General features: G+C 42.9%; 1 protein-coding gene across 7 annotated transcripts in view; it reads right to left on the bottom strand.

Moving 5' to 3' along the window:
• Nucleotides 1-26,966, bottom strand: part of SENP6 (SUMO specific peptidase 6) — an 82,100-nt gene that overhangs the window by 36,395 nt on the left and 18,739 nt on the right. Inside the window, exons 4-14 of one of the 7 annotated variants that reach the window (XM_066604717.1) lie at nucleotides 24,472-24,614; nucleotides 22,076-22,180; nucleotides 20,241-20,261; nucleotides 20,019-20,080; nucleotides 17,926-18,071; nucleotides 14,448-14,502; nucleotides 14,118-14,363; nucleotides 9,575-9,801; nucleotides 9,011-9,187; nucleotides 7,814-7,847; nucleotides 5,399-5,590 (exon numbers count right to left, since the gene is read on the bottom strand). In XM_066604717.1, coding sequence (XP_066460814.1) covers nucleotides 5,399-5,590; nucleotides 7,814-7,847; nucleotides 9,011-9,187; nucleotides 9,575-9,801; nucleotides 14,118-14,363; nucleotides 14,448-14,502; nucleotides 17,926-18,071; nucleotides 20,019-20,080; nucleotides 20,241-20,261; nucleotides 22,076-22,180; nucleotides 24,472-24,614 — 1,408 coding nt within the window. Of the gene's footprint in view, nucleotides 1-5,398; nucleotides 5,591-7,813; nucleotides 7,848-9,010; nucleotides 9,188-9,574; nucleotides 9,802-14,117; nucleotides 14,503-17,925; nucleotides 18,072-20,018; nucleotides 20,081-20,240; nucleotides 20,262-22,075; nucleotides 22,181-24,471; nucleotides 24,615-26,966 lie in introns of all 7 variants that reach the window. The other 6 variants (XM_066604735.1, XM_066604682.1, XM_066604708.1 and 3 more) reach the window with 6 other exon arrangements.

Genomic DNA, 26,966 nt, shown 5'->3' with positions numbered 1-26,966 from the left:
AGACAAGCTGGCACGCTTGTCTTCTGTATACAGCTGTTGTCTTCTCGAAACGCTCAGCTGGTACACTGCTGAGCGCTCCGAGCGGGGTATACAGAAGACAGCTGGACCGCTTGTCTTCTGCATACTCCTGCTGTGTTCATGGAGCGTTCAGCTAGTATGCAGCTGCGAGCTCTGAGCGGGATATGCAGAACACAGCTGAAGCACTGTCTTCTGTATACCCCTGTGTTCACGGAGCGCTCAGCTGGTATACACAGCTGAACGCTCTGAGTGGGGTATACAGAAGACAACTGGACCACTTGTCTTCTACATACTCCTGCTGTGTTCTACGAGTGGGATGCGAGCTGAAACAATATCAGCGGTATCCCGCTGAGAACTCAGCCCGCGGCACTGATAAGGCTCACCGTTGTCTTTCAGCTTGCTACAAGACAGCGATGAGCAAATCCTTAACGAAATCGGCACGAGGGCTGCGCGTTAGTCACAATGATTCTCGCTCAAAAGACAGCTTTTGAGCGATAATCGTTGTGTCTAAATGGACCTCAACACTACTATCATCACACCCACAATGAGGTCCAGTTGTAAACTATTGAGGACCTATTCTGAGGATAAGCAATAGTAGATTGGTGGGGTTCCATTGCCAGGAACCTTGCTGATCAGCTGTTTGCTGGGCCAATGTACTTGTGCACGGAGCCAATTTCTGCATGAAGCAAAGAGCTCCATTCATACGACAATGGTCAGACTTGGCATTACATGCTAAGTTCCCATTCACTTCTAAGCCATCATTAGTTTATAGCTGGAGAACCACTTTAAGAACTTATTCACATAACTGATATTGTACCATTAGTGTTTACCTCTGGTTTGTACATACACAACATCAACTATTACAACTTTCGGTGACCAAGAAGAAGTAGTAGGAATTCAAGCGAGAATCAAGTTCTCTGTGGTTTTCTCGAATGTCACTTGACAAACTACAGGTTGTTTAAAAGGCATTTTGCAGAAATCGTCCATTGTCAGAGCCACGATACACAGGGGTCGGAGGGGACGTCACTGCTCTGACTCCTGTGTAGTGGCCGGCGCTTGTAATTGCAGGAATAGCTTCCAATGATTTCAATGACAGCTGAACCTTCAATTACGAGTGCCCGCCACTACACAGGGGTTGGAGCAGTGGCCCTGACAGCAGGTACTACTTGGAAAACCCCTTTAATATGTTCTATGGTTTGTCTATGGGGCACATACTGTAGTGTAGGCAAAAAAATCTGTAACCTGTTGATGGGCTGAAGGAAATTTGATTTCCCAGCAGCTCACCTGATCTAAATAAAGAGAATAGGTGACTTCAAATAAAGCAGTTTGCACTTCTTACCATCGTGCTGCAAGCATCTATTCATTCAACAGAAGAGTAGTGTGTAAGATCTGCAGGAGCCTGCAACACAGCCTATATTGATATTCAGCAGTCTGTGCTGCTAGATCTGGAGTACAGGACATTATCTACAATGATTTCTATTATGCATTTTTTTAAAGTTTCACTTAAGGAACACTTTAGGGACTGCTCACATCTGTTTTCTTGTTTATGTTCAGCTTATGCGTTAAAATGGAGGCTGTGATCACCCACAGGCAATGATGGTATCAGTTTAATGGATTCATCATAAAAGGCTATAAAAAAGTTAATGGCATATCCATTAACCAGATGTCATGATAGTCAATAAATGTTAGATGCCATTGCTAAGCATTTGTTTAACTGATCCACCACCTATCTTCATTAACGTGGAAGGCCGACACCACTTGAAGCAGTAAGAAGGGCTCGTGATGCAGGACAACCTTGTCTCAATGGAAAACTGTGGACGACAAGGCCGCAAGTTCAGAAACCTGATGGATGGACATGATCGCCACCAAAATGACCATTTTCCATGACAGAAGACGAGCTGGGATGTCACGCAAGGGCTCAAAGGGGGGAGACTGAAGCACATCCAGTACCAGATTGAGGTCCCAAAAAGGTATAGGAGAATGTTAAGATGAAACAGGGTGCGACATGAGAGACCAACCTGCAGAAAGGTACGGAAGGTCAAAAATCATGGACCTTGCAGGGAACTGAGTGTCAAACCCATGTACAGATCCTCCTGGCAGAAACGTAGCGAAAAACACAGAGTGGAAGCTGCGTTGTTACCACTAAAGTAAGAAGCCTTTTTAGACACAATAGTAGATCTTCATCATGGTTTAATTGATGGATTCTGCAAATCCACAGGCACTTAGGACCGTAGCTTCAATCGTCATGTTGTTAAACTAAACGTGGACAAACTCACGTGGAAGAGGGGGTCCCTGTAAGAGATCTTTCTAAAGGAGGTAGGAGCCATGGAGTATCGATGAGTAGGTCTGCAGGATCTTCGCAGCATGTGCGGCCAGGCCAGTTCAAAGCGATAAGAATCACTGGAAGGCCTTTCATTTTGATCTTCTTGTGAAGATTTGGGATGAGTCAGAAGATATATGGAAAATGGAAGTCACGTCAAGGGAATTATGAGGGCATCCACTGCTCGGGCCAGGAGGTCCTGAGATGTGGACACAAAGGCTGATTTTGGACACAATCAGATCGACGTCCAGGTGACCCCATCTTCGACAAAGAGCTTGAAGGATGTTGGAATGCATTTCCCATTTACCGGGGTTGACCTTATCCCTGCTAAGAAAGGTCTGTTATCCAGTTGTTCACACCCAGTATGTGGGCAGTCGAGAGAGAAGCTTCTGCCATGACCGTGGTGCTGCAGGCCTCTCCTTGACGATTTATGTATGCAACAGCCAAACTGGGATGCCTATTATCTAAGATACGAAGTGTTCAAGTGATAGAAGGATGGCCTGAAGGTCTAACACGTTTATCAAAAGGGCAGACGCCTTTACAATTAGAGTGCCCTGGGCCATAAGTTTCTGCAGTGTACCTCCCTCAGCCTAGAAGGTTGGTGCCCATGGAGAGTACCTGACAGTGTAGAGTCAGAAAGAAGAGTCCCAGATGGATCTAAGGAGAGGCCAACCACCAAAGAAGTGAGCATTGAAGCTGCTGTGAAAGGCGAATTTCTTCGTCGAGAGAGTGCATGGATTTGTCCCACCGAGACTGAATGGCTCACTGGAGAGGCAGAGTGCGAAATTTGCCAAATGGAATCACCGTGAAGGAGGAGACCATCAGCCCCAGTACTTGTATGCAGTGGGAATGGTCATAGGGGGCTGTGTTAGTAAAGAGCGCACCTGTCTCTGGAGAAGATGCGGTTTCTGCAAGGATAAAGTACATGGGCCCATGCAGTGTCAAAGGAGAGGCCTAGAAAATACAGGCGTTGTAACGGTGAGAGGGAGGACTTGAGGAGGTTGATGATCCACCTGAACCGGAACAGTGTGTCTAGCATGAGGTGGAGACTCTTTAGTTTGTCTTAGTTGGAGCCTTCACCAAGAGGTCGTCCAGATAGAGGATGGTTGCTTTCCCCCTTGGAGTCGAGTCGAGTCATCATAAATGACAGAATCTTTGTGTTTACTCTCGGGACCCTGGCCAACCCGAATGAAAAGGCCATGAACTGGTAGTTTGAGGACTTGATAGCAAAGCCGAGGAATTGCTGACAGGCCTGACAAATGGTAATATGAAGATACACATTCTTGATGTCAATGGATGACAGAAACTTCCCCTGCTTCCATGGACGCAGTAACAGATTTTAGCAACTCCATGCAGAAGTGTCGAACCTTGACATACTGGTTCAACCTCTTCAATTCCAGAACAGATTTGACAGTGCCAACCTACTTGGGGACCACAAAGATTGGAATACAATACATTGAAGTGTTCTGAGGTGGGCAGCCACGCTTACTCTCAATGGACAGCGTGTGTATCGTATGAGCTAAAGTATTGGCTTTTAAAGGAGACCTGAAGGGTGTGTCAAGAACTCTATGGCGTAGCACAAGGAAACAACCTCCTAAACCTAGGCGTCTAGGATATGAGCAACCCAGGTCTCCTTGAATAGGGAAAGTCATCATTCCATCCTGGATGGCTTGGGTGGGAGCTGCTCGTCAAGTGAAGGATTTGGTAGAGGCACACTTGGAGGATTGTGGCTGGGGCCCCCTGGAAAGATGTAGTTTGTAGGAATGCCTTCGGCTTTGTTCCTGCGAAGATTTCTTGGCATCAGAAACCCGGGAGCAGGAGCGATAAAAGGAGCAAAACTGAGGTCTTTTCTTTTGTATAGATCTTGCACGGCTGGATCTATTCTGTGATAGATGAGACCAGTGTTCTCAGAGATAATCCCGTCCAGCCTGGTGCTGAAGAGGTGCGATCCAGAAGGGAAGATCTGTTAAGGATCTCTTAGAGGCAGCAACTGCAGCCCAGGACTTGAGAACACAGAGTTCGGTGTATGGCTACTGAAGCTACCAAGGCACATCAAGAATCTGACTGCATCAAGGGAGACTTCACAGAAATATTTTAACACCTGTCCTATCTGATGCTCAATGTCTGCCCATTCTCCCAGAAGAGAACCAGCAAGAACGCTTCTGCATAATTGGTTAGCCCATTCAATAGTGAAACTACTGATGTGGGTAAAAGCAAAAACAGGCTGAAGTGCCAAACCTACTGTCTCAAAAGAAGTCTTGGCCAGCGATTCCAACTTTTTGTCACACACATCCTGAAAAGACAAAGTGTCCATCATCGAAAGGGTAGTGTTTTGATTAACGAAATGCTGCAGGACCTGTGACTGGTGAATGTGACCGCTACTTGACTAAATCATCTGGGAATGGGATACATTCGCTTTGGTTTGGTGAAGCATTTGTCAGGAATGTTCCATCCCCTGGCTAAGATGTCTTCAAACTCCTACAAGGGGGCGATTCCTTCGGAGAATGTTTTGGGCGTCTGAAGGAACATATTTCTATGGATATTGTAGGTGTCCGATCCATCACCTGAAGGCTGTCCTTCGTAATGACTACCAGGCTATCAACCATATTGGAGATTTTAGATGCCGGCTCTTCGCCTAGGTCAGAATCAGTTTGCACAGAACAACAAGCCCGCAATCCAGCAGTGGTTTTTATGCTGACTGAAAGTCAGTGATTAGAACTTGTCAACGAATAGTGAGCGATAATCGTCCCAAGTAAATGGCCCATAACTTGCGGTGTGGAAGGGTCTATGACAGTGCAAGTGCTTTTATATACTGTACATACACAAACTATATGCAAATACTAATTAGTGGGTCACGTCAAGCAGAAAACGTGCTATTCTTAAGACAAACTAGTTTTGAATCCTGTTACTCGACATGTTCCTACATTACTTGTGCCAGTATGGACTGTAGTCTCAAACATGGGAAAACACATAACATAAGGGATTCAAGTGTAGGGGGTCCCTCTGCATACCCAGCCTCAAAACACAGCATAGAAGAAATAATCTGAAGAACAGACTTACTTGTAGCCTTGCAGTCATACCATCCAGGTCCATTTTGTCTGCTCATGTTAAACTGTAACCGCAGCTTATGACAGAGAGCCGGTGTACTTTGAAAAAACACTACGGAAAGTTTTCTTGCACAGCACCATTCACACTTTGTAAGCTCTGATGTTTTCAGTATTAGTTCTTCAGAACCACTTTCTACATGAGGCGCTATGAACAAGAAATACATACTTTTCAAAACTTGGATTATAAATTCTATACTTACTTTTTTGTTTTCAGTATTATACAGTACTTAGTGCAAGTGTCTAAGTCTAAAGACACCGAACTACTGACTACACCATTAGACTTTCCAAAAGCAAATTTATAAAAATGCCCCTATTGTGTAGATTAAAAATCTAACACTAAAATGTTTTAAATCTAAAAGTGACTATAAAGAAAAAATATATAGAAGTGCTGAAAGTTATTGCCTCTGCAGACCCATAATTACGTGTGAACCTTCTTCCCACAAAAATTAGACAGTGGGATCTGGCATGAATTATCTAATGTGCATTGCTATCTTAAAGGGTTTTTTGTCATTAAAACAAAACCCTGCCCCCCCCCCAGCTGGGCCCCACCTAAAACAACAAACAACTTACCTCTCCTGGGGCCCCGGGACGCAGTTGACAGCTGGCACTAGCATTGGCGGTGACTTCCAGGTAGACAGGATGGGCAAAAGCATGCGACCAATAAGAGGCCACAGAGTCACAGTTGGCGTTCCTGGAATCAGCACTTATATCTTGGCTGCCATGATGCCAGGAGTTTGGGGATGTGGCGCTGCGGCCTTTGATTGGCCACAGGCGTTACGTGTTACCACCCAGCTGGCCTACTCGGAAGTTACAGCCAATGCCGGCTGTCAGCTGCGTCTTGGGGTCCCAGGAAAGGCAAGTATACCCCTCATTTGTTAGTTTAGGCTGGACCCAGCTGGAGGATGGGGTTTTGTTTTAATAAAACCCCTTTAAAGTTACAAATACGTGAGGCGGCACTACTTAGAAAGTCTCTTTCAGACTTAGTGTTGTCACGCAGACTGTGAGTGAGCTCACATCACTCTCACTCAAGCCATTTAGGCTATAGATGCTGATATGAAAATAGATATCACATAATTACTGCCTGTCAATTTCAGACTGCCATTTTTTCTTCCTTTTTTTAGTGAGGGTGTTAAAGGGAGTATTGTTAAAAATGTGCTTCCATCCTACCCTTTCTCCCTTTTGCAGGCTGTATGCACTGTGATTGTTAATTAAAAACATGACATCTACACTCTTGGAGATTACGTGCTATAGATTCTCAAAGCCCTTTGTGGCATGAAGTTTGTGTTGACACATTTCATCGCAGAACCAGGTCAGCATACACCGTGCTGTTTGGAGAGCTTATGTGCAAAATAAGCAGGAAGCAAGCTTCCCTTTTTGCAAAGCCCTTCAAACATAGGACAGATTTACTATTGTAATGGCACTACTTTTCTCAAGCAAATTGTACCAGAAAATTGCACCACAATTATGATGTGCTTTAGACAATTTCACACAGTTATTTGGGTTTGTGGAAGGGAAGTAAGTATTTTTGCAAGAAAATAGGCATGGCTTCCCAGGAAAAGGTACATGGCCTATATGCACCAAAAAAAACATTAGAAACTAAGCCATCTAATAAGTGGTATAACGAAAGACAGAAGTGTCAAAAGATGCGCCAGATTTTTCATTCAGCATGAGTCACTATGATAAATCTGGTGCATTTTAAGACGGTCTATACTCGCACTATTACATAGTATTAGTAATTCTGTCCAACTATTGTGTGCAGCAGGATAAAGTACACAAAGTAGAGATCAGAAAAAAAGGGAGAGGTAAGTGCATATTGCAAAAGTTTATCTATTTGGCGTAAGTACTGATGAAATTGTTTAAGTTCTAATTCTAAAAATTTTTTCGGAAAATAACTATTGAGGACCTATCCTCTGGGCAGGTCATAAATAGTTACATCACCAGGGACCCACTGCTTGAGATCCCTGACGATGAGCTGAGCATCCAACCAACTGTCAATGCAGCAGGTCAGAAGTGAGTTTTAGGGCAATGAAATCAATAGGAGCTAAAGCCGGCCATTACACTTCCAGCTCTGATACAGGAATGGATGCAGAAGTGTAATAGCTGCTTCAGCTCCCGTTGATTTCGATGGGAGTGAAGCCAACTAGGGTACTTCAGCTCCAATCCCCTATAACACACGTCTAGCCCTCTGCACTGACAGCAGGCGGGGTGATTAGCTCATCAACGGGGATCCCAAGCGGTGGGTCTTCCGCAATTAATAGTTTTTTCCCAGGAAAACCCCTTTAAACGCCAATGGATGATCACATATAGATTTCCATATTAACTAAACTACATCTATGCGAAGGCTGATAAAACAAAGTGAATTGCTTACATTTGACTCTTATCCTTACGTAGTCTATGCAGAACTGGAAAAGAAAAAGTGTATTATTTAGACAATACTTATATTTATAAACAGTACACTTTTTTAACCTTTTGAACTTATTGTAGTACAAAACACAGTAGACTTTATGAATAAGTTGGATAACCAGAGCACCCAATTTACTTTACTTAGTGGACAGGCTATAAGAACATTTAACTATCAATAGAAATCAACTCAAAACATTAGGTGCCAGCAGCAAAATGTTAATGCCCTGGGCAGGAGAAAGAACTGAGATACATCACTTGCATCTATCTATCCCTCCACCACATTCAGTTGAATTTCGGTTTTTTTCCCCCAGACTTCATCATGGACATCATTAGAGATGAGCAAGTATACTCGCTAAAGGCACATTACTCGAGCGAGTAGTGCCTTAGCCGAGTATCTCCCCGCCTGTCTCTAAAGATTCGGGGGCCGGCGGGGAGGAACGGAGGGGAGATCCCTCTCTCCCAGCCGCAACTCACTGCCCCCCCGAATCTTTAGAGACGAGCGGGGAGATACTCGGCTAAGGCACTACTCGCTCGAGTAATGTGCTCTAGACATCATGTTAGGTAAGAGGAAGGGGCTGTCTTGACAGGATCAGCTCCCCTGAACTCACACAGCTCTTAGATCTGCAGTCAGTGTGTACACAATCTCCGACTCTCCTGACCCTCTATTTACTCAATCTGGTATGTACACTTATTTTATATTGTAGGCAAAGCATTATAATTCTAATTGGATTGATCTTAATTAACCGCTTTACTAAGTCTCACTTTTTCGGTGATAGAATAAATAGGTTAAAGAACTAGACTTGCACAGTGACTACTTTACTAAGTCTTGTGCATTTGCATGGTCGCAACATATATGGAGCTGGTATAGAGATCCTTCTAGGGTTTCAAAATGAAAGGCACGTGGGCAAAAATGGGCAAGGTGTCCCTGGTCTGAGCAGCATGAAATTGTTGATTGCATATGGTCAGCTTGCAGAGAGGATGTTGCGTACCGATTAACCCTACCCATTTAAAATGAAGACAAAAACATTACACAATAACCATGTAGGATCAAAATGAATGACAACTTTTTGAATTACAACAGAAACGTTCAGTTCATTTTTTGACATACAAGAAAAACGTGTTGCCATGTCTCTTCTCAGAATATGGGTCGCTTTACACTCACCACAACAGACTCCGTGATCACTCGATAAAGGGTCCCTATACGCAGATTCCGACAATCGAGGATCATGCTTTCGCAAGGTTTTACAGGAGATTGTGACATGTTGGTTGGTTCACTAGGCAACTCCAATTGGGAAACTTTACGACGCTTTACAGGAGTTGTAGAAACCGGATTGCCAAACTGTGAATTAAATTAAGACAATTAGTCCTGACAAGAATGTAACCAAGTAAAAGCTAGATGTTGCATCAGCATGCCTACAATCCTTCACTAGATACAATACACAAGCTCATGGCTTAATAAACAAACCTTGAGAATTAAACCGAAACGTTACATCTAATAAAAAAAGGATAGAAGACATGCCGATGTCACATTTGGTTTCCACTTGGAAATCTATTCACAGGATAGGTCAATCAATCACTCAACAGGTCTACACCTGGGAGGCAACTAGTGCTGCAAAAAGATAACAGAACACCATCTCATTCAAATGCTAGGTACACAAAATTAATTCTAGACCTAATAGAAAAAAAAAATAGAAATTCGGAGGAGAATATAAAAGTGCTACAGTACCTGATCCTTCATTCGTGCTTTCCTTGGGATGATGACTGGTTGGTCAGGCTCAGCTGGACTACTGTATTTGTTATCGACTAAACTATTTTCTCTCAGAGCAGCTTCTACTTTCCCAGAAGATGGAACAGGAGAGGAACAAGCTGAATCTGCAGGCCGGGGAGAGATGCTCTCTATCCTGCTTGTGCTTCCAGTGCTAATATTATCTTCATCATCACTAGACAGGATAACTGATGTAGAATGATTAAGACAATGTATTAAGTAGAACAAACAAATGAAACTTCATGCAAAAAACAAGATTAGGTCAGGGTCGGATTCCGACAGCAAAATCTCGCAGACCCACTGCTGGCCAGAGACCCTATACTCACCTGTCCGGATCCGCGGTGCTTCGGCCGGCGCCTATACGCAGTGCAAGGCATGAGGCTGCCGCCGCGCCGGCGATGACACGAATTCGTGGCGATTTCAAAATTGACATTTTGGAATCGCCGCAGATCAGTCGGCTTCCATTGACTCAGAGTCTAATTAAAGTAGGCGCAATTTCCACAGGAAACAAAAAAAATTCTGCTCTTTTTTTGTAACCCCTTAGAAATGGAAGATCACTATACAAGACATGACTTGGTTTCTGGAGGATGGGAGTGGACAGGCAGACTGTTTTCCTACTCTCCAACTATGGTTTCTAATTTTTCTTTACGTTTTTTCAACCCCACTTTTCAAGACATAGCTGTTGACATAGCTGAATGAGGACTTGTTTACTGTGAGAGGAGTTGTACTTTTTTCCCCCACTGGTACTATTTAATGTAATATACACTTTATTGAAAAGATTACATTTTTTAAGTGGGGTGGAGAAAAAAAAAAAAAACCAACTGTGCGGTTTTAATTTTTAAACAGCGTTCGTAGTGCAGTAAAACCAAAACGTGTTAACTTTGTTCTGCATATTTGTACCAATGCAGTAATAAAACCAAAAACAAATTAAAAGACTATAAAATTAAACGGGTTCTGTCATTAAAAAACAATACTTACTTATTCCTTCCCCGTCAATCTTCTTACCGCATCTTCTCCTGTATCCTGCAGTCCCGCAGGTCATCTCACCTCCAGTAATCCGATTCTTCTTCTTCCGGTGAAGTTACGTCCATTCCCAGGCAATCCTCCTTCCTGCAGGTCAATCAATGTACGTAGCGCTGTCTCGTGGCAATAGTATTTGAACACTCGCAGCGAGACAGTGTGCACGCATGGTCGCAGCAATAGCCCAACATTCCATGTTAGACAGTGAACATTACGTCACTAGTGACCTGTCAGAAGGAGAATGCAGAGAAATGGGCACTCCAAAACAGGAGGAAGATGATCAGGCCGGCTGGAGGTGAGGTGTCCTGCGGGACTGGAGGAGCCAGAAGATCAGTGAGGAGAGATGCGGTAAGAAGACTGCCAGGATTTTTTTTTTCTAATGCCAAAACCCTTTAAGTAAAAAAAACTAGAAAATAGCTATTCACACCATATTCTGAGACCCAAAACATTAAATTTTTCCCATTGATGGAGCACTGTGAGGGCTTGTTTTTTGTGGGGCCACCTGTAATTCTTGGTACCATATTGGGGTATATAGGGCTTTTGATCACTTTCTATTTATTTATTTTTTTAAAACTTAGCTTTGCACCAATCCTTTGTTAATCCTCCTGCATATATGTGAAAAAAGTGATGTATTCCCATTCCCCATAACAATAGTCTGTAACCCTACACAGTCTGATACGGTCAGCACTGATTGAACAATGTCAGAAAGTGTAGGGACAACTACTTGTGTGATAAGTACACAGTATCACCAACATACTTTCTGGACTCTTAAGGCCCATTTAGACAACGATTATCGCTCAAAAGATGACTTTTGAGCGACTTTTGAGCGATAATAGTTGTGTCATTTACAGCGCAAGGTGTCTCTCAACGATGGATTACAGCCAAGTGGAGGATGCAGAAGACAAGAGGGGTGTCCCCGATTGTCTTCTGCATCCAGCTGTTCTGTGCATGAAGCGCCCGGCTGTTATACAGCTGAGAGCTCTGAACTGGTTATGGGGAACACAGCTGGGCCGCTCTGTTCTTTATACCCCGCCTGTCACCAGGGAGCGGGATACAGCTGAAACAATAGTATCAGCTGTATCCCGCTGTGAATCCCTGATAAGGCTCATTGTTGTCTTTCAGCATGCTGAAAGACAATGATGAGCGACGGCTTAACGAAAACTGAACGATGTGTGTGCAGTTAGACAATGATTATCGCTCAAAAGACGGTCTTTTAAGCAAATTTTGGGCGATAATCATTGTGTCTAAATGGGCCTTTAAAAGTGTATTTACTTAATGCATCAAGACCACTGTGCGAGGGGGAAGTGTCTCATGTGAACAGATTCTAATTGCAGAATCCGCAGTCACCGTCCATGCGGAGGATCCATGGCAAAACGCAGGCACTGAAAAGCACGAACTTTCCATTTTTTACAGCATGCTCTATTTTGCCACGGACACTGCATGGATGGCCTTCATTAAAGTCAATGGAGGCATCTGACCCGCAATCCGTATGCAATTAACATTGCATATGTGCTGCAGGTACCCGCATTATGCTTATCGACGGTGCGGAGACACAAAGAAAGAAAGAAAACCTGTACTGTGCATGACCGCCTGCAAACCGCCGCAGTCATTCGCAATACAGATAAATCAGGTATGCAGAGTGAACGGTCGGACTCACAGCCAGAATCCGCTGCAGGCCCCCCACATGTGGAATCTGACCCGTTTGTGTGAGCCTAGCCTAAAGATGTTTCTTTACTGACTGAATCATTTTTGAGAATTTACAGACCGCATACAGACAGGGAAAGGGGCGCTACAGGCTACTGGAAGAGGAGGCTAATGTTACATTTCCCCATTTAAGCGTGGCCCCTTCAATCAACCGATCAGTGGGGGTGCAGGGAGATGGAACGCCACTGATCTGACATTGATGGCATATCATAAACATCATATTACTAGCTGATATACCCGGCTTCGCCTGAGTTAATTTGGTACTGGTGTTTATCTGGTGTTCACACGGAAAATCTTATGAAGTCGTGGTTACTTTAGCGATACCGGAAAAACATATGTTCACCATTTTGCATAGTTCTTTAAAGTAACCCAGGAAACACCACGGGGAAGTAACCATGCAACATTTCCTTGATATAAAATGACATCAGGAAGGGAGAGAATTAGATTCCATACGTAAAATTTCGACACTAATTCTTTTGCACTTAGAATTGAACAATCGAGGTGGGACCCATTAACTTTTCCTATTTATGACATAATCAATGCCCGTTCCAAATTTCATGTTTCTATGACACCAAGAAGTGAGAGAATTAGATTCCGTACGTAAAATTTGGACGCTAGTTCTTTTGCGCTAGAATTGAATAATGGAGTTGGGACCCATTAGCTTTTCCTATTTATGACAATCAATGCTCGTGCCAAATTTCATGTTTCTATGACACCGGAAAGTGAGAAAATTACATTCCGTACGTAAAATTTGGACGCTAATTCTTTTGCGCATAGAATTGAAATTGATATACCCGGCTTCGCCCGAGTTAATTTGGTACTGGTGTTTATCTGGTATTCACACGGAAAATCTTATGAAGTCGTGGTTACTTTAGAGATACTGAGGAAAAACATATGTTCACCATTTTGCATAGTTCTCTGCGTTACCCAGGAAACATCACGTGGAGGTAACCATGCGACGTTTCCTTTATATAAAATGACATCAGGAAGTGAGAATTAGATTACGTACATAAAATTTGGACGCTAATTCTTTTTCGCATAGAATTGAATAATCGAGTTGGGACCCATTAGCTTTTCCTATTTATGACAATCAATGCTCGTGCCAAATTTCCCGTTTCTAGGACACCGGAAAGTGAAAAAATTACATTCCGCATGTAAAATTTCGACGCCAATTCTTTTGCGCATAGAATTGAATAATCGAGTTGGGACCCATTAGCTTTTCCTATTTATGACATAATCAATGCTCCTGCCAAATTTCGAGTTTCTATGACACCGGGAAGTGAGAGAATTAGATTCCGTACGTAAAATTTGGACGCTAATTCTTTTGCGCATAAAATTGAATAATCGAGTTGGGACCTATTAACTTTTCCTATTTATGACATTTTCAATGCCCGTGCCAAATTTTAAGTTTCTATGACATTGGGAAGTGAGAGATTTAGATTATGTACGTTAAATTTCGACGCCAATTCTTTTGCGCTAGAATTGAATAATCGAGTTGGGACCCAATTACTTTTCCTATTTTGGAGATAATCTATGCTTGAGACAAAATTCATGTTTCTACGACATCAGGAAGTTGGAGAACTTTTGGCGAGTCAGTCAGTCAGTGAGTGAGTCAGTGAGGGCTTTCGTCTTTATATATATAGATAGATTCTTCTATTCCATTTAAATCACATCACTGTGGTTGGAGAAATTGGATCAGGAGATCACCCGCTGGCTTTTTTTCCCTTCTTCTTGAGAAAACCCTATTTTAACAATAAAATATAATACAAAATATGCTTACTTGTGTCATTTGTTTCCGACAATCTGCTACTTTTTAGTCTTGGACTTTTAGTACTCTTGGATAAATTAGCTTCCGCTGAAAGTCCAATTTTCCCATTTGCTGGGTATTGCTTCCACCTTGGAGAGTCAATTTTTAACATAGATTCCATTGTAATTTTGCTGAGGGAAGAGCCGTAAAAGTTCTTCGTATTTAATCCTTTGTTGATACACTTGTCTGTTACCACACTTTCATGTATTGATGGCCTAGCTAGGGAAGCAAGGGATTCAGAAGATGAAGCGCTTTGTCTGCAAAGTCTTTGTGCATCTCCACAACTTTGGCATCTTGTCTTACTTTTTTCTTTTACACAAGATGCACAATGTTGAAAAGGCTCAATCTGTTCTGTGCTCTATGAAGGAAAAGAAAAGAGTAACAAGAGTCAATTAGTTGTAAACCTGCAAGCAGACATTTCTGAAATTTTCGTTTTGATAATCTGCAAAATCGCAATGCATAGGAAGCTGACAAATTGCCTACCATACCCTTATGGGGAAAAAATACAGTAATGCAATGCATTCAGAAAGTGTTCAGAGATGGTCACTTTTTACATTTTATGTTATGTTATGACTAGGGATGAGCGAGTATACTCGCTAAGGCACTACTCGCTCGAGTAATGTGTCTTAGCCGAGTATCTCCCTGCTCGTCCCTAAAGATTCGGGGGCCGCCGCAGCTGACAGGTGAGTTGCGGCGGGGAGCAGGGGAGAGCGGACGAGAGAGAGGGAGAGAGAGATCTCCCCTCCGTTCCTCCCTGCTCTCCCCCGCAGCTCCCCGCCCCGCGGCGGCACCCGAATGTTTCGGGACGAGCAGAGAGATACTCGTCTAAGGCACATTACTCGAGCGAGTAGTGCCTTAGCGAGTATACTCGCTTATCCCTAGTTATGACCCTATGAAAATTTTAAAATAAAGTAATCCCCCATCATTCTGAACTCAATACCCCATAACAACAAAGTGAAATCAAAGTTAGAAACCTTTGCACTTTTCTTTTGCTTTTTAATGAAAAACTAATATTTTGCATTGACATAAGTATTCAAACCCTTTGGTATGACATTTGAAATTTAGCTCTGCAGGCCTCCCATTACTCTTAATCGTCGTTGAGATGTTTATATACCTTGATTGGAGTCACTTGTGGTAAATTCAGCTGATTGGACACTATTTTAAATAACACACCCCTGTCTATATAAGGTCTCACAGCTCACAATGCTATCAGTACCAAGACCAAGCCATGAAGAGGAAAGAACTGCCTGAAGACCTTAGATACAGGATTGTGTGGAGGCACAGATCTGGAGGCTACAAACATTTTTTCAGGAGCACAGCGGCCTCCATAATTGTCAAATGGAAGACATTTGGAACAGGGAGCACTCTTTCTAGAGCTGGCCAAACCACCAAACTAAGTAATTGAGGGAGAAAGGCATTGTAAGAGGATTTGGTCTGAGCTCTTAGACACAAAATCCCACACGGAGTTTGCTAAAAACCACCTAAGGGACTGTGACTATGAAAAACAAGATCCCCTGGTCTGATGAGACAAAGTTTTTTGGCCTCAATTTTAAGTGTTATGTCTGGAAGAAACTAGGCACTGGTGGTGGTGGCAGCAGCATCATCATGCTAATGGAGTGCTTATCAGCAGCTAGGACAGGGAGACTGGTCAGGGTTGATGGAAAGCTGAATGGAGCCAAGTACAGAGATATTCTTAAATGGCCACTCTTTTTTCATTAATTATATAGTTATCCCACAGTATGTATAAGTGAGCTAATGGTACCTTGGTTCGTTATTCCTTTCAATGTGAAATGCCTGCACTCTTTTTCCTCAGATGGTCATGTTCTTTCACTTTTAAGATTCTGCTTTATGAAACTAGTAAGTTTCTCAGTCTGTGTGATGCTATTACATTACGATAGAAACAGTTAGGCGCGGGACACAGGCCTTCCCATCACAGTTTCTGATGATGATCACACAGCTCCTTTCACAGTTATAATAGAGGAGATCACAGCTCATTCTCTGACTCTATACCTATGGTCTGTAGCTTAATTTAGGTGAACATAGAAGGTAATTATTATTTAAAAAAAAAACAAAACAAAAAAGTCCCCCTGCAGGCACAGATCGTATAGCCTCAGCAAATGCATCATGGGATTGATTTGAAATTGGAGGTAACAAATCTCACTCACAAGGTGGTGCCTAATAAGTATCAGGCAGATGGCTGTACAGCATCAAAATATACAGAGGACACCCCCAGAGTGTGACAGGCAATGATTAGGTGAGGCATGGAATACTGTGTTTCCAATGGAGTGGCCCGGTATTGAAGACCTGATCCACAGCACAAGTGACCTCAGACTGGCACAATAAGCACACAGCCAAAACACCACAGGAGTGTCATATGGGCAACTCTGTGAAGGTCCTTGAGTGGCCCAGCCTGTGCCTTGACTTTAACCCAATCAAACATCTCTGGAGAGACCTGAAAAGGACTGTCCACAGATAGCCCCCATCCACCCCGAGAGAGCATGAGCGGATCTGCAGAAAAGAATGGCAGACAATCCCCAAATCCTGGTGTGCAAACCTTGTGGCATCATACCCAAGAAGACTGGAAGCTGGAGACACTGCCAAAAGGTGATTCAACTAAGTATTGAGTACAGGGTGTGATTATCAATACAAAACGTTTGTCAATTTTAAAAAAATCTCCAAGGATACCAAACATTCTGTTTTCAGTCGTTATGGGGGTATTGAGTGCAGAATCGTTTTTGCTTTTCTTTTTTTTAGGGTTTTTTTTTTAATTAAGTGGAAGATTCTGAAGACTTTCCAAATGTATTGTACTTATGAAAAAATGGTTTACAAACACAGAGGGTGCCCTGATACCTTTCATACAGAAAGGCCTCCCTCACACAGGCATTGTGGTAAGGGATTGTGCACTGTACAATTCCATTTAGATGCTTTTCACAGTGTCATGGTAAAGCAGTTCTGTCGCCCCATCCACCCTCCATACCAAGGAAACGGTTTATGAAACCATATAGACAACTCCATTTTCATATTTTTGCTTATCAAGATTATAAGAACGTGCTTTAACCATATGTTTGAGCCACAGAAACCTATGGTTAGCTCTCGACGTCTTGCTATCCAACTATAACTCAATATTACTAAAAACCCTGGTGCGGAAAGGAACCCAAATGCATTCACACACATATTCTAATCTATTTATGATCCAAGTCTATTAACCAGATGTCTGTCAATGATAACCATCACTATGATGGGAGTGTGATCAGTGACCTGAAAAACAAGTCCACTATAGAAGCTTTAGCCAAAATCAAAGTTGGGACTAATTTTTCTTTCAGAAATGGGTTCTATCCTAGCTAAATAACCTTTAGTTTAAATACCAATTCAAACCTATTAACAAATTGATACTCAACTGAAATCTGTGTGCAAAACACAGTTTAACACGGACATACAAAGAAATACAGTGAAACCCCTTGCACTGAGTAAATTGTATTCTAGATGGGTGATACGCGTAATAAAAATGGCTAAAGGTCAATATTCTGCTGTAAATGTCTGAACTTCCACCAACAGTTTAGCCCTAGGCTGCTCTTTTTAGAGTTTTGAATGATCTGTACATCTATTAATTTATTGTCTAGTATCCACATTTCATTCATGATGAAATTGAAAGCCAGTCATAGAAAATTGGGTCTAGTTAAAGGGGTGCTCCTCCCTGAGAGGCGGTCTTTTTGGGGAGGTTTCACTGTATCAATTTTCATGTAACTTATAAGAAATACAACAATGAATGTTTATCACACACCTCTGTTTTTCCTAAAGACAACTGAGTAGTATGAAGTAAGGGAAAATCAGACGGATACAAATTGCTGCGCCGTGTCTGCTGTACCTTTCTCCTTAACGTGGGCTCTGGCTCCACCTGGGAATCATCCCCTGGGCCCTGCATGTCTTCTACAAAAACAGAAAGTAGTTACACTTTATGGCTAGATAGAGTGCTATAGCCAACAAGCCTGGCGTAAAAAGCCTATACCACAGCCAAAAGGAATGCTTAGAATTGTATTATAAAAGTTCAACAACTACTACTGTAAAATTTCATTTTTAGAAAATGACTGATTCTAAGTATGCATTTTTATTTTTACACTATGACCAAATTACTATTATTTTTTTTTATGAGTTCCGATCATGGCAGTCAACCACTTAGATGATGACTAGAGATGAGCGAGTATACTCACTAAGGCACATTTCTTGAGTGAGTAGTGCCTTAGCCGAGTATCTCCCCGCTCGTCTCTAAAGATTCAGGGGCCGGCGCGGGTGACAGGTGAGTTGCGGCGAGGAAGGGGGGGGGGGGGGTGGAGAGATCTCCCCTCCGTTCCTCCCCGCTCTCCCCCGGCCCCTGAATCTTTAGAGACGAGCGGGGAGATACTCGGCTAAGGTACTACTCGCTCGAGTAATGTGCCTTAGCGAGTATACTCACTCATCTCTAATGAGTGCATCTAAGCAGTAAGCCTGAGAAGGGCCTTGGCTACCCCACACACAAATTAGCAGGGTGCCGATGGGTTAGCATAGCAGTCCAGAGCCTAGAGAACAGACAACACTGAAAATCACATACTTCAATATTGAAGTATTGCAGTATTTAGCTAAAGGGATCGCAAGTTCCAAACTGCACAATTCTGTGAAAAAAAACCCAAAACACTAACACATCTGGACCTCATTAGGCCAAATAGCCATTTAAATTCTGGCATGTTGAATCTGCTGCACGCAAATGATCATGTCCTGTGTGTGCAAAAAGTACATTAAAATGCAGAGATACTTGTGCAAAACAACCTTGTTCATAGCACAAATACGTTGCGCATACGCCTGTACGCCGCCGCCCTAAGGCATGGGTTGTAAATATATATCTATTGAGCTAGCCTTGCGGGTTAAGGTAAAATTAGCAGATAAATACAGCTGAAGTCCTTACATATAAAGTCTAAAACAGCTGCTGGAAGTCGTAAATCACTTTCTATATAGAAGATAGGAGCTCTTTCAGTGTCCTGTAGAGAACACACAGTATACTAGTAAAATACGGAGCCGCCCGTTCTGGTACAGGTACATGTAGTACAGTACTATGTTGTAGAGAGACGCTAGCAGCCTGCCACAGTCAGTGTATGCACTTCAATAATACAGGTGGTTTACCAGTGAGAAGTGCACACCGATTGGCTGAACCGTCCGCCCAACACATGCTGCACGTATGCACTGCCTGCAGCATTATATGTTGGATTCAGTTTCAAGCTGCAATTGCCTATATTGTAACCTGAGGCCACCGTGACTTAAAGGGGGTTGTCAATATTGTAATATCTTGGTACAACCCTTATGACGTGCTGTAAAATGGGTGGGACTACAGCTGTAAACACAAACTGCAGCGGAGGACTGAGCACTAGCACAGAACACAGCGGTAAAGGGGGGCATATGACCATTTCTTATATATTACAACTCAGCCAACCCTTCTAAAAGGACTCGCTAAACTATGGGCTCACTCACACAGGCGTATTTGTCTGAGTATTACGCAAGTACTTTATGCGTGTAATCCGCAGAGCCTAAAGCCCAATGCTTTACATTTAGCCATTCAGACCTCAGTGTATTAAGTGTGTGAAAAAAAATGCAGCATGCCCTAATTTTGGTGCGTAACATGCCCGTTATAGTCTGTAGGTGCAGTAAATATGCATGTTACATACATACTTGCTGTATACTGTGAATGCAGACACAATACGGCCATGTGAGTGAGCCCCAAGGTCTCCACTATGGAAACGTGCATGGGATTACAAGCACTATATGTCCATAGTCACTCCTGTAAGTTTCAGCATGAATGCTTGAACATATTTAGTCTTTCTATATGTGATTATCTCTGAATAAGCTTACCCAGTCTTTGTGACAACCTAGTAGGATCGTCTACCTTCTGAACATGTGGTGGATATTCTTTCCTTTGCAAAAACAGAAAGTAAAACATACTTGGAAAAAATAAGTAGTAAACATGGAAATGACAAATTAAAAGTTAGGAGGACCACTTCATACACAAAACATTAACACAAATGGTTACAGGGAAACGGTATTTCATGCTTTACTTTCAGGCCAACAACTTACCTTTCTCGCCTTTCCAGACTGCTTAAAAGGTGAAAAAGAAAGACACAGTGTAAGATTTCCATCCCTACTTTTAAGACACTATAGTCTAGTAACTAAAATGTAGTTTCTAACTGTCTACATCACTCCTCAGAAACTATTGGCTGGATTTTATGGAGGGCACAATAGACTGAAGACAACACTAATGTATCCTCCAAAAAGAAAAGAGGATAAAAACCAGTTGAATAGAGGCCAAAATTTGGACCTCCGGTCTCCATTTGCATCATTAAAGTCAGTGATTCGACCTTGACTTCTGCTAGAATACCATGTTTGGGTTTTCAAATGGAAGCCAAGGATGAAAAGCTCAATGTAGAGCTTAAAGAGAATGTGTTACATTGAAGAACACTATAAACTAACTTATGGGGGAAAATTTACTAAGAACAGCATTTCCAATTGCCATATATACTTGAGTACTAACCGACCCGACTATAAGCAGAGTCAATAGGTTTTAAAACAAAAAACTGGTAAAACTAATTGAGTCGAGTTTAAGCCTAGCCATACTCAAGTATATACTAGGGGAAAAGAAAAAAACGCAAAACTCACCTTCCAGCCGCCGTCTGTGTCCCCGGTGCGATGGGTCTCCCCAGTGGTGCGGCAAGCTGCTTGAAAATTCTCCCCACTGTCATCTCCCTGCTCGGCTTAGAATTCCCCCGCCGTCAGCGCTGTGTAAGTAAGCGCTGTGATTGGATTGAGCGCCAGTCAATCACAGCCAGCACTTGATAAACCAATCAGTGATGTCATTCACTGAATGGCTGTGAATGATTGAGCGCCAGCTGTGATTGGCTGGCGCTCGATCCAATCACAGCGCTTACTTGCTGACAGCAGGGGAATTCAAAGCAGAGCAGAGAGATTACAGCGGGGAGAATTACAGAGCAGCTTGCTGCACCGCCGGGAAGATCATCGTGCCGGGGACACAGACGCCAGCTGGGAGGGGAGTACTGCGTGTTTTTTTTCCCACCTCACTCGATTATACTTGAGCAAAAACATGCAACTTTTTTATGCCCGAATTCTATCGTAAATGCTTTAAGAAATGTTCCCTGTGGTGCTGTTCAGGAAGGTGACACGGAACTGGGGATGTACTTGTTTTCATAATCGCCTGATCATGTGCTGTTTCACAGTGAAGTCTCCACACCACACGGAAATCTGACTCTTTTTAGACAACCATGTGGGAGCTCTCCCATAGAAGTCTATGGTAGAGCATGAACACGCTATCTGAAGAAAGTGTTGCTCTGTGAAGTACATGTGCAGAGTCTTAGTTTATGCAAGTTAGCTTATAGTGCTGTTCAGAGGCGACAAGTTCCCTTTAAAACACAGTCTGAACCTTCCATAAAGTGCAAGTATGTGATTTGAAAGAATATGTAGCTTGTACATGATACTGACGACACACTGATTCACACAAGTTAAGTATTAAATACACTGATCTGTTTTAAGAGTACCAGATCCCAAATGCATGGTCAGCAATTGTATGTTAGACGTTTATATTATAAATCTTACTCTATGTGTATCACGGTATAAATCAATATGATGTATAACTAATGATGGTCATCGCATAACAAACAGATATTAAAATCCATCTCTATTGAGCGTGATTTCTACATAAAAGTTTCGCCAATTGCTGTATTTTCTTCTGTAAGGCCACTCTCAGTAGTGGTTTTAATTAAAATAAAATTGAGGGGGAAAAAACTCAATACACAAATATGGGCAAAAAATGTTTACAAAATTTTTTTTTTAATAGATGTCTAAAGTGCTTGTCTTGCTCCCACAATTAAATGACCAAGCAGGAAAATATCCCAACCTACTTCTGTGCAGCAGTTTTCACCACCGTCCGGGGAACATTCGTGTGATGAAAAATTCTTCCCTGCACCATAGTCCCTGGGGAGACCGCAATCTTCTGGGTATTCTCTCTGCATGGACACAAATACATGAATTTGAAAAATGTGTTGCACACATGTAAGAGGTGCAAAGCTTTTAAATTACATATATAGTGTGTGCCACAGAGTGTGAAGGGGCAATGGCTTCCCTGAAGTCTGCACCACGTGCTGCAAGAAGCAGCGCAGAGTTAAACACGTTAAAAAGATCTTCAGAAGGGGAAGCTAATTAGATAACAGCAGTAGGGGTGCTATGCAGTGTTCTATACACAAAGTAGAGGAGATCTTGCTTCCCCCATCACTATTTCTCATATACAAAAAAAGCAGTGGCAGCATGGAGGACATTATACTGGAGTACTGAGCAGTGTAGATGCAATTGCACTGTGAGACAGTAAAACACTTATTAGCTGCAGCAACAAGAATGTGTGCATTTCTATGCTTCTCTCAGTCAACTGCTACTCCAAACCACTCTTGCCAGACTTCTATTGGCAACATATATTCTGCCTTGTCTAAGGCTGCAGTTGCAACCCTAGCTGCTGATCTATTGTCAACGCATTCTACCTCCTGCGCTGACCAGTGGTTAAAAAAAAAAAAAAGTTAAAGTTTCAGCTCCCCTCATGGATCAGATTCATGAGGGCAGCTGAAAATACTCACCGCCATGCTCCGTGATGTCCCACGGTGATCTGGACCTGCCATGGGGTTCTGCACATGCGCCGATGTGGTGCGCATGCACAGATGGCCAGAGAGCCTGGAAAATTTAAAATATCCCTGCACCTGGCTGTCAAAGATAGCCAAGAGCAGGGAGATGTCATCGGGGACCACTGTATGCGTCATCGGGGACCACCGGATAACAGTGATCATGCAAAGTTAAAAAATGTAAAAAAAAATAAATGTTTAAAAAGTTAAAGTTTCATCTCCCCCTACAGATCATATCCTTGAGGGGAGATGAAATTACATAACTAAGGTCCCCGAATTTGTCCCCCAATGGGATTTTTATCTGCAGACCTTTCCCAGCTTCGGTGCATGCGCCCGTCAGCATAACTTGTAATGCCGATGTAATTTACAAGAAGCCCTGGGAACGCTCGCCTTCCTGCAGTTCCAGGAGCAGCTTGTTGAGCGCCTTCTGTGCGAGACCGCCGCACCTCAGCAAGTTTACGAAGCTTCACAGAGCGCCACTTTTTACACCCCATCCCTGCAACTGAGGTAAAAAAATACCCCCCAAAAAAGCACGAGAGGAGGAGGGATAACCGATTTTATTGCCCCGCCCATCCCAACCAGGCCCCCGTAATTACCCCTGTCTTCGGACACACTACACAGTTTTCATTATTATTTTTATCTAAGATTTAGGGAACACCAAAAAGGGTGCAGGGGGAGGGGGATTATTTTTAGGGAGTCAATTTTTTTTCTGCACAAGTGAGCTATGGGGGGGCTGGAATTTATTCAGTTGTGCCGCGAAATCCAATGAGAGTTCCCTCCATTATAGACCTAGCCATGTGTCCTGTAAGTAGATTAGGGCCACAATGGGTATGTTTCTGAACACAGGACAAACAGGGGGTCCATTTTGGGGTGTAAATCCTCGCTTTCATGTGCACTATAGATAAAAAAACTGCCTTTAAAATGACATATTTGCAAAAATCTGACATTTTTTCTCCCCTAAATTGCATTAATTTCTGGAAAAAAAAATGTGGGGTGAAAATACTTTAAATACATTAAGGGGTGTAGTTTTTAAAAATGGGGTCATTTGTGGGGGTATCTATCATTCTGACACCTATGAGCCTTTGCAATCTTGGCTTGGTGTAGGAAAACAAAATGTTCCTCAAAATGTTGATAATCAATGTTAAATTTGTACATCTCCTAAATGGTTAAAAAAAAAATTAAGTTTTTCAAATGTGCGTCCAGAATAAAGTAAACAGATGAAAATATATATCTTAGCAAAAATGTGTACAGTACGTTTGCACATATTTGAGATATTGCAATTGAAAATGTAAAAAAAAAAAAGACAATTAAAAATTTTTTCCCAATTTTGGAGCTTTAAATAAATATACACAAATTCTAATCAGACTATTGTTACCACCTAAATGAAGTACAATATGTGGCGAAAAAACAATATCAGAATCACTAGCATATGCAAAACCTTTACCGAGTTATTCTATGTTAAAGTGATACATGTCAGATTTCCAAACTTTGGCTTGGTCTTTAAGACACAAACAGGCTTGGTCACTAAGGGGTTAACTTACTATCCAAAAATCTAGCAAAGACACAGAAATAAGCGAATTAGCTTAACATGTGTACAGCCATAGCAGCAGTACACATTCTAAAATACTTACCCCAGTTTCTTGCTTGCTCCCAACATGTTCAGTCCAGTCGCATTGCCTTTAACAGGTCTTAAGTAAAGTGCTTTGCCTCTTCTATCATGTATCCTAAGGGAGTCTTCTGGACCATGAATAGTTCCAGGCCGTAGTTGACTGGACTGTAAAAACAAGGAAATATACAAAAAGGAAAATTAGATTTTTGAAGTTACCATAAAAAAATCTCTTTCCCATCACATTCATTGGGGAACACAGCTGAAGACCAGGGTATAGCTACTGCCACTACTGGGCAGATACTAAGCAAAAAAGTGTTAGCTCCTCCTATTAGCTATACCCTTCCTGCAGTCACCGAGTCAACCACTTTGTATGCAAGCAGCAGGTAGGATAGAAAAGGCTAAAACAGTTAAAGGTGAAAAAGTAATACAGTTTACAACCACGTTCAACACCCGGGAAAATGCTTCAACAAGGAGGTCAATCTCGGGAAGCTGTGGAGATTGCTTTGGGTGGGTGCTGTTCCCCAATGAATGTCACGAGAAAGAGATTTTACGGCAAGTACAAAAATCTAAATTTTCTCGTCCAATACATTGGGAGGGACACAGCAGAAGACCATAGGATGTTGTATGCTTTTCCCCACCCCATGGGACTGCTCTACAAGGACACATGCAGTCAGTTGATAGCTGTTTGCAAGATTCTTTGACTGAGAGAGGAATCAGCATATGCAAAAATGTACACAGATTAGAACTTTGGCAAAGTTTGTATAGAGGCCCACGTGGCGGCCTTACACACCTGAAGGGTGGAAGCACCATATCGTGCCACCCAAGAAGCACCCAGTGTTCAAGTCAAATACACTAACACAGAAAGGAGGTTCCCTGCCCTTGGCACGGTAGGCCTCCGCCACTGCTGACCTAATCTAGCGTGATGTCTCGGGCCATATGGCCCGAAAGAAGACATCTGGGAGAGATATATACTCAAGACCAAGTTCAATTTGTTAAGAGCGCATTTCCTTGGATGAGTGCCAGAAGGGGCAATAAGAAGGCAAGCCGATGACATTGATGTGGAAGACTGACATCACCTTAGGTAGGAATGAGGGTATGGGATGCAGGACCACCTTGTCCTGATGGAAGATGGTTTGGCTGACAAGGCTGCAAGCTCCGAAACCAGGCAGACGGAAGCGATTGCTACCAAAAAGGCCACTTTCCAGGACAAAAGACAAGCCAGGATGTTGCATAACAGCGCTAGGGGTATGGAGGGATGGCATGATTAACCACTTGTAGCAAGGTATGGCCAACTTTTAAGCCAGGGGGCAGAATCAGCAACACCAATATTTGACCCTTCAGGGAGCTGAAGCCCAGGGCCAATGTTCAGGCCCTCCTGAAGGAAGGACAGAAGACGGGATAGCAAGAGATGCCTAAGAAGGAAGTTGCATTGATTGCACCAGAGGAAAAAAAAAAAAGTCTTTCAGACACGATGGTAAACCCTGGAAGAGAAGGGCTTTTTAGCCTTCATCGTAGTCCACAAATTCACAAGCTCTCAGGACCACGGCTTCAATCGGAATTCCACTAAACGAAGCGTGAACAAACTCGGATGGAAGAGAGATCCCTGTAAAAGAAGATCTTCAAGAGAAGTGGGTCCCGGAGTGTTGAGGAAATCAGTGTACCATGCAGGTCGAATGCAATCTTGAGTGAGAAGAAATACTGCGAGGCCTTCCATCTTGATTGTCTTCCTGCTCAGAAAATCGGCTATTCAATTGTCTACATCAAGAATGTGGACTGCCAAGAGCGCTAAAAGGTGATCTTTGGCCCATATCAGGATCTACACTACCTCTGCCATGACTGCAGAGCTGCAGTCCCACCCTGATGACTCATATATGCTACGGGTCCAATCAGACAACGCAACAGCCAAACAAGGAGATCCGTTAGCTGGGGTGCGAAGTGTGGAAGTGATAGAAGAATGGTCCATAGTTCCAACACGTTCATCAGAAGGGCAGACTCCTTTACAGTGCAAGTGCCCGGCGCTATGAGTTTCCTGCAGCGTAATCCCGCCAATTCCACAGCAAAGTAGGCTGGTGTTGGTGGAGAGTAAAGAATCAGAAAGTAGCGTCCCAGATGGATCTCCCAGCAGAGAAGGGAATGTTGAAGCTACCAAGGTAGGCAGATCTCTTGATCTAGAGAGTCCACGTATTTGTCTCACCAGAAAGAATGGCACGCTGAAGAGGCCGAAAATGAAAATGGCGGAATGGAAACGCCTCAAAAGAATGAGACCAGCAACTCCAGCACTCTCACGCAGAGATGAATGGTCACGGGAGTCAGATTACAGGGAGGACACCTGCCCCCGAAGGAGATGTAATTTGGGGGTAAGGAGTAGGACACGAGCACATGCTGTGTCGAATGAGAGACCCAGAGAGTCCAGATGATGCAATGGCAAGAGGGAGAACTTGGGGTGGTTGATTATCCACCAGGACAAATTGTCCAGAATTATGTGAAGGCTCTTTAGATTGCCCGACTAAGTTGAAG

Source organism: Eleutherodactylus coqui, chromosome 1 (assembly GCF_035609145.1).
Source record: "Eleutherodactylus coqui strain aEleCoq1 chromosome 1, aEleCoq1.hap1, whole genome shotgun sequence".
In the NCBI taxonomy this organism is placed as follows: Eukaryota; Metazoa; Chordata; class Amphibia; order Anura; family Eleutherodactylidae; genus Eleutherodactylus; species Eleutherodactylus coqui.
The sequence above is the reverse complement of the archived record's forward strand: the minus strand, read 5'-3'. Positions and strand labels throughout refer to the sequence as shown.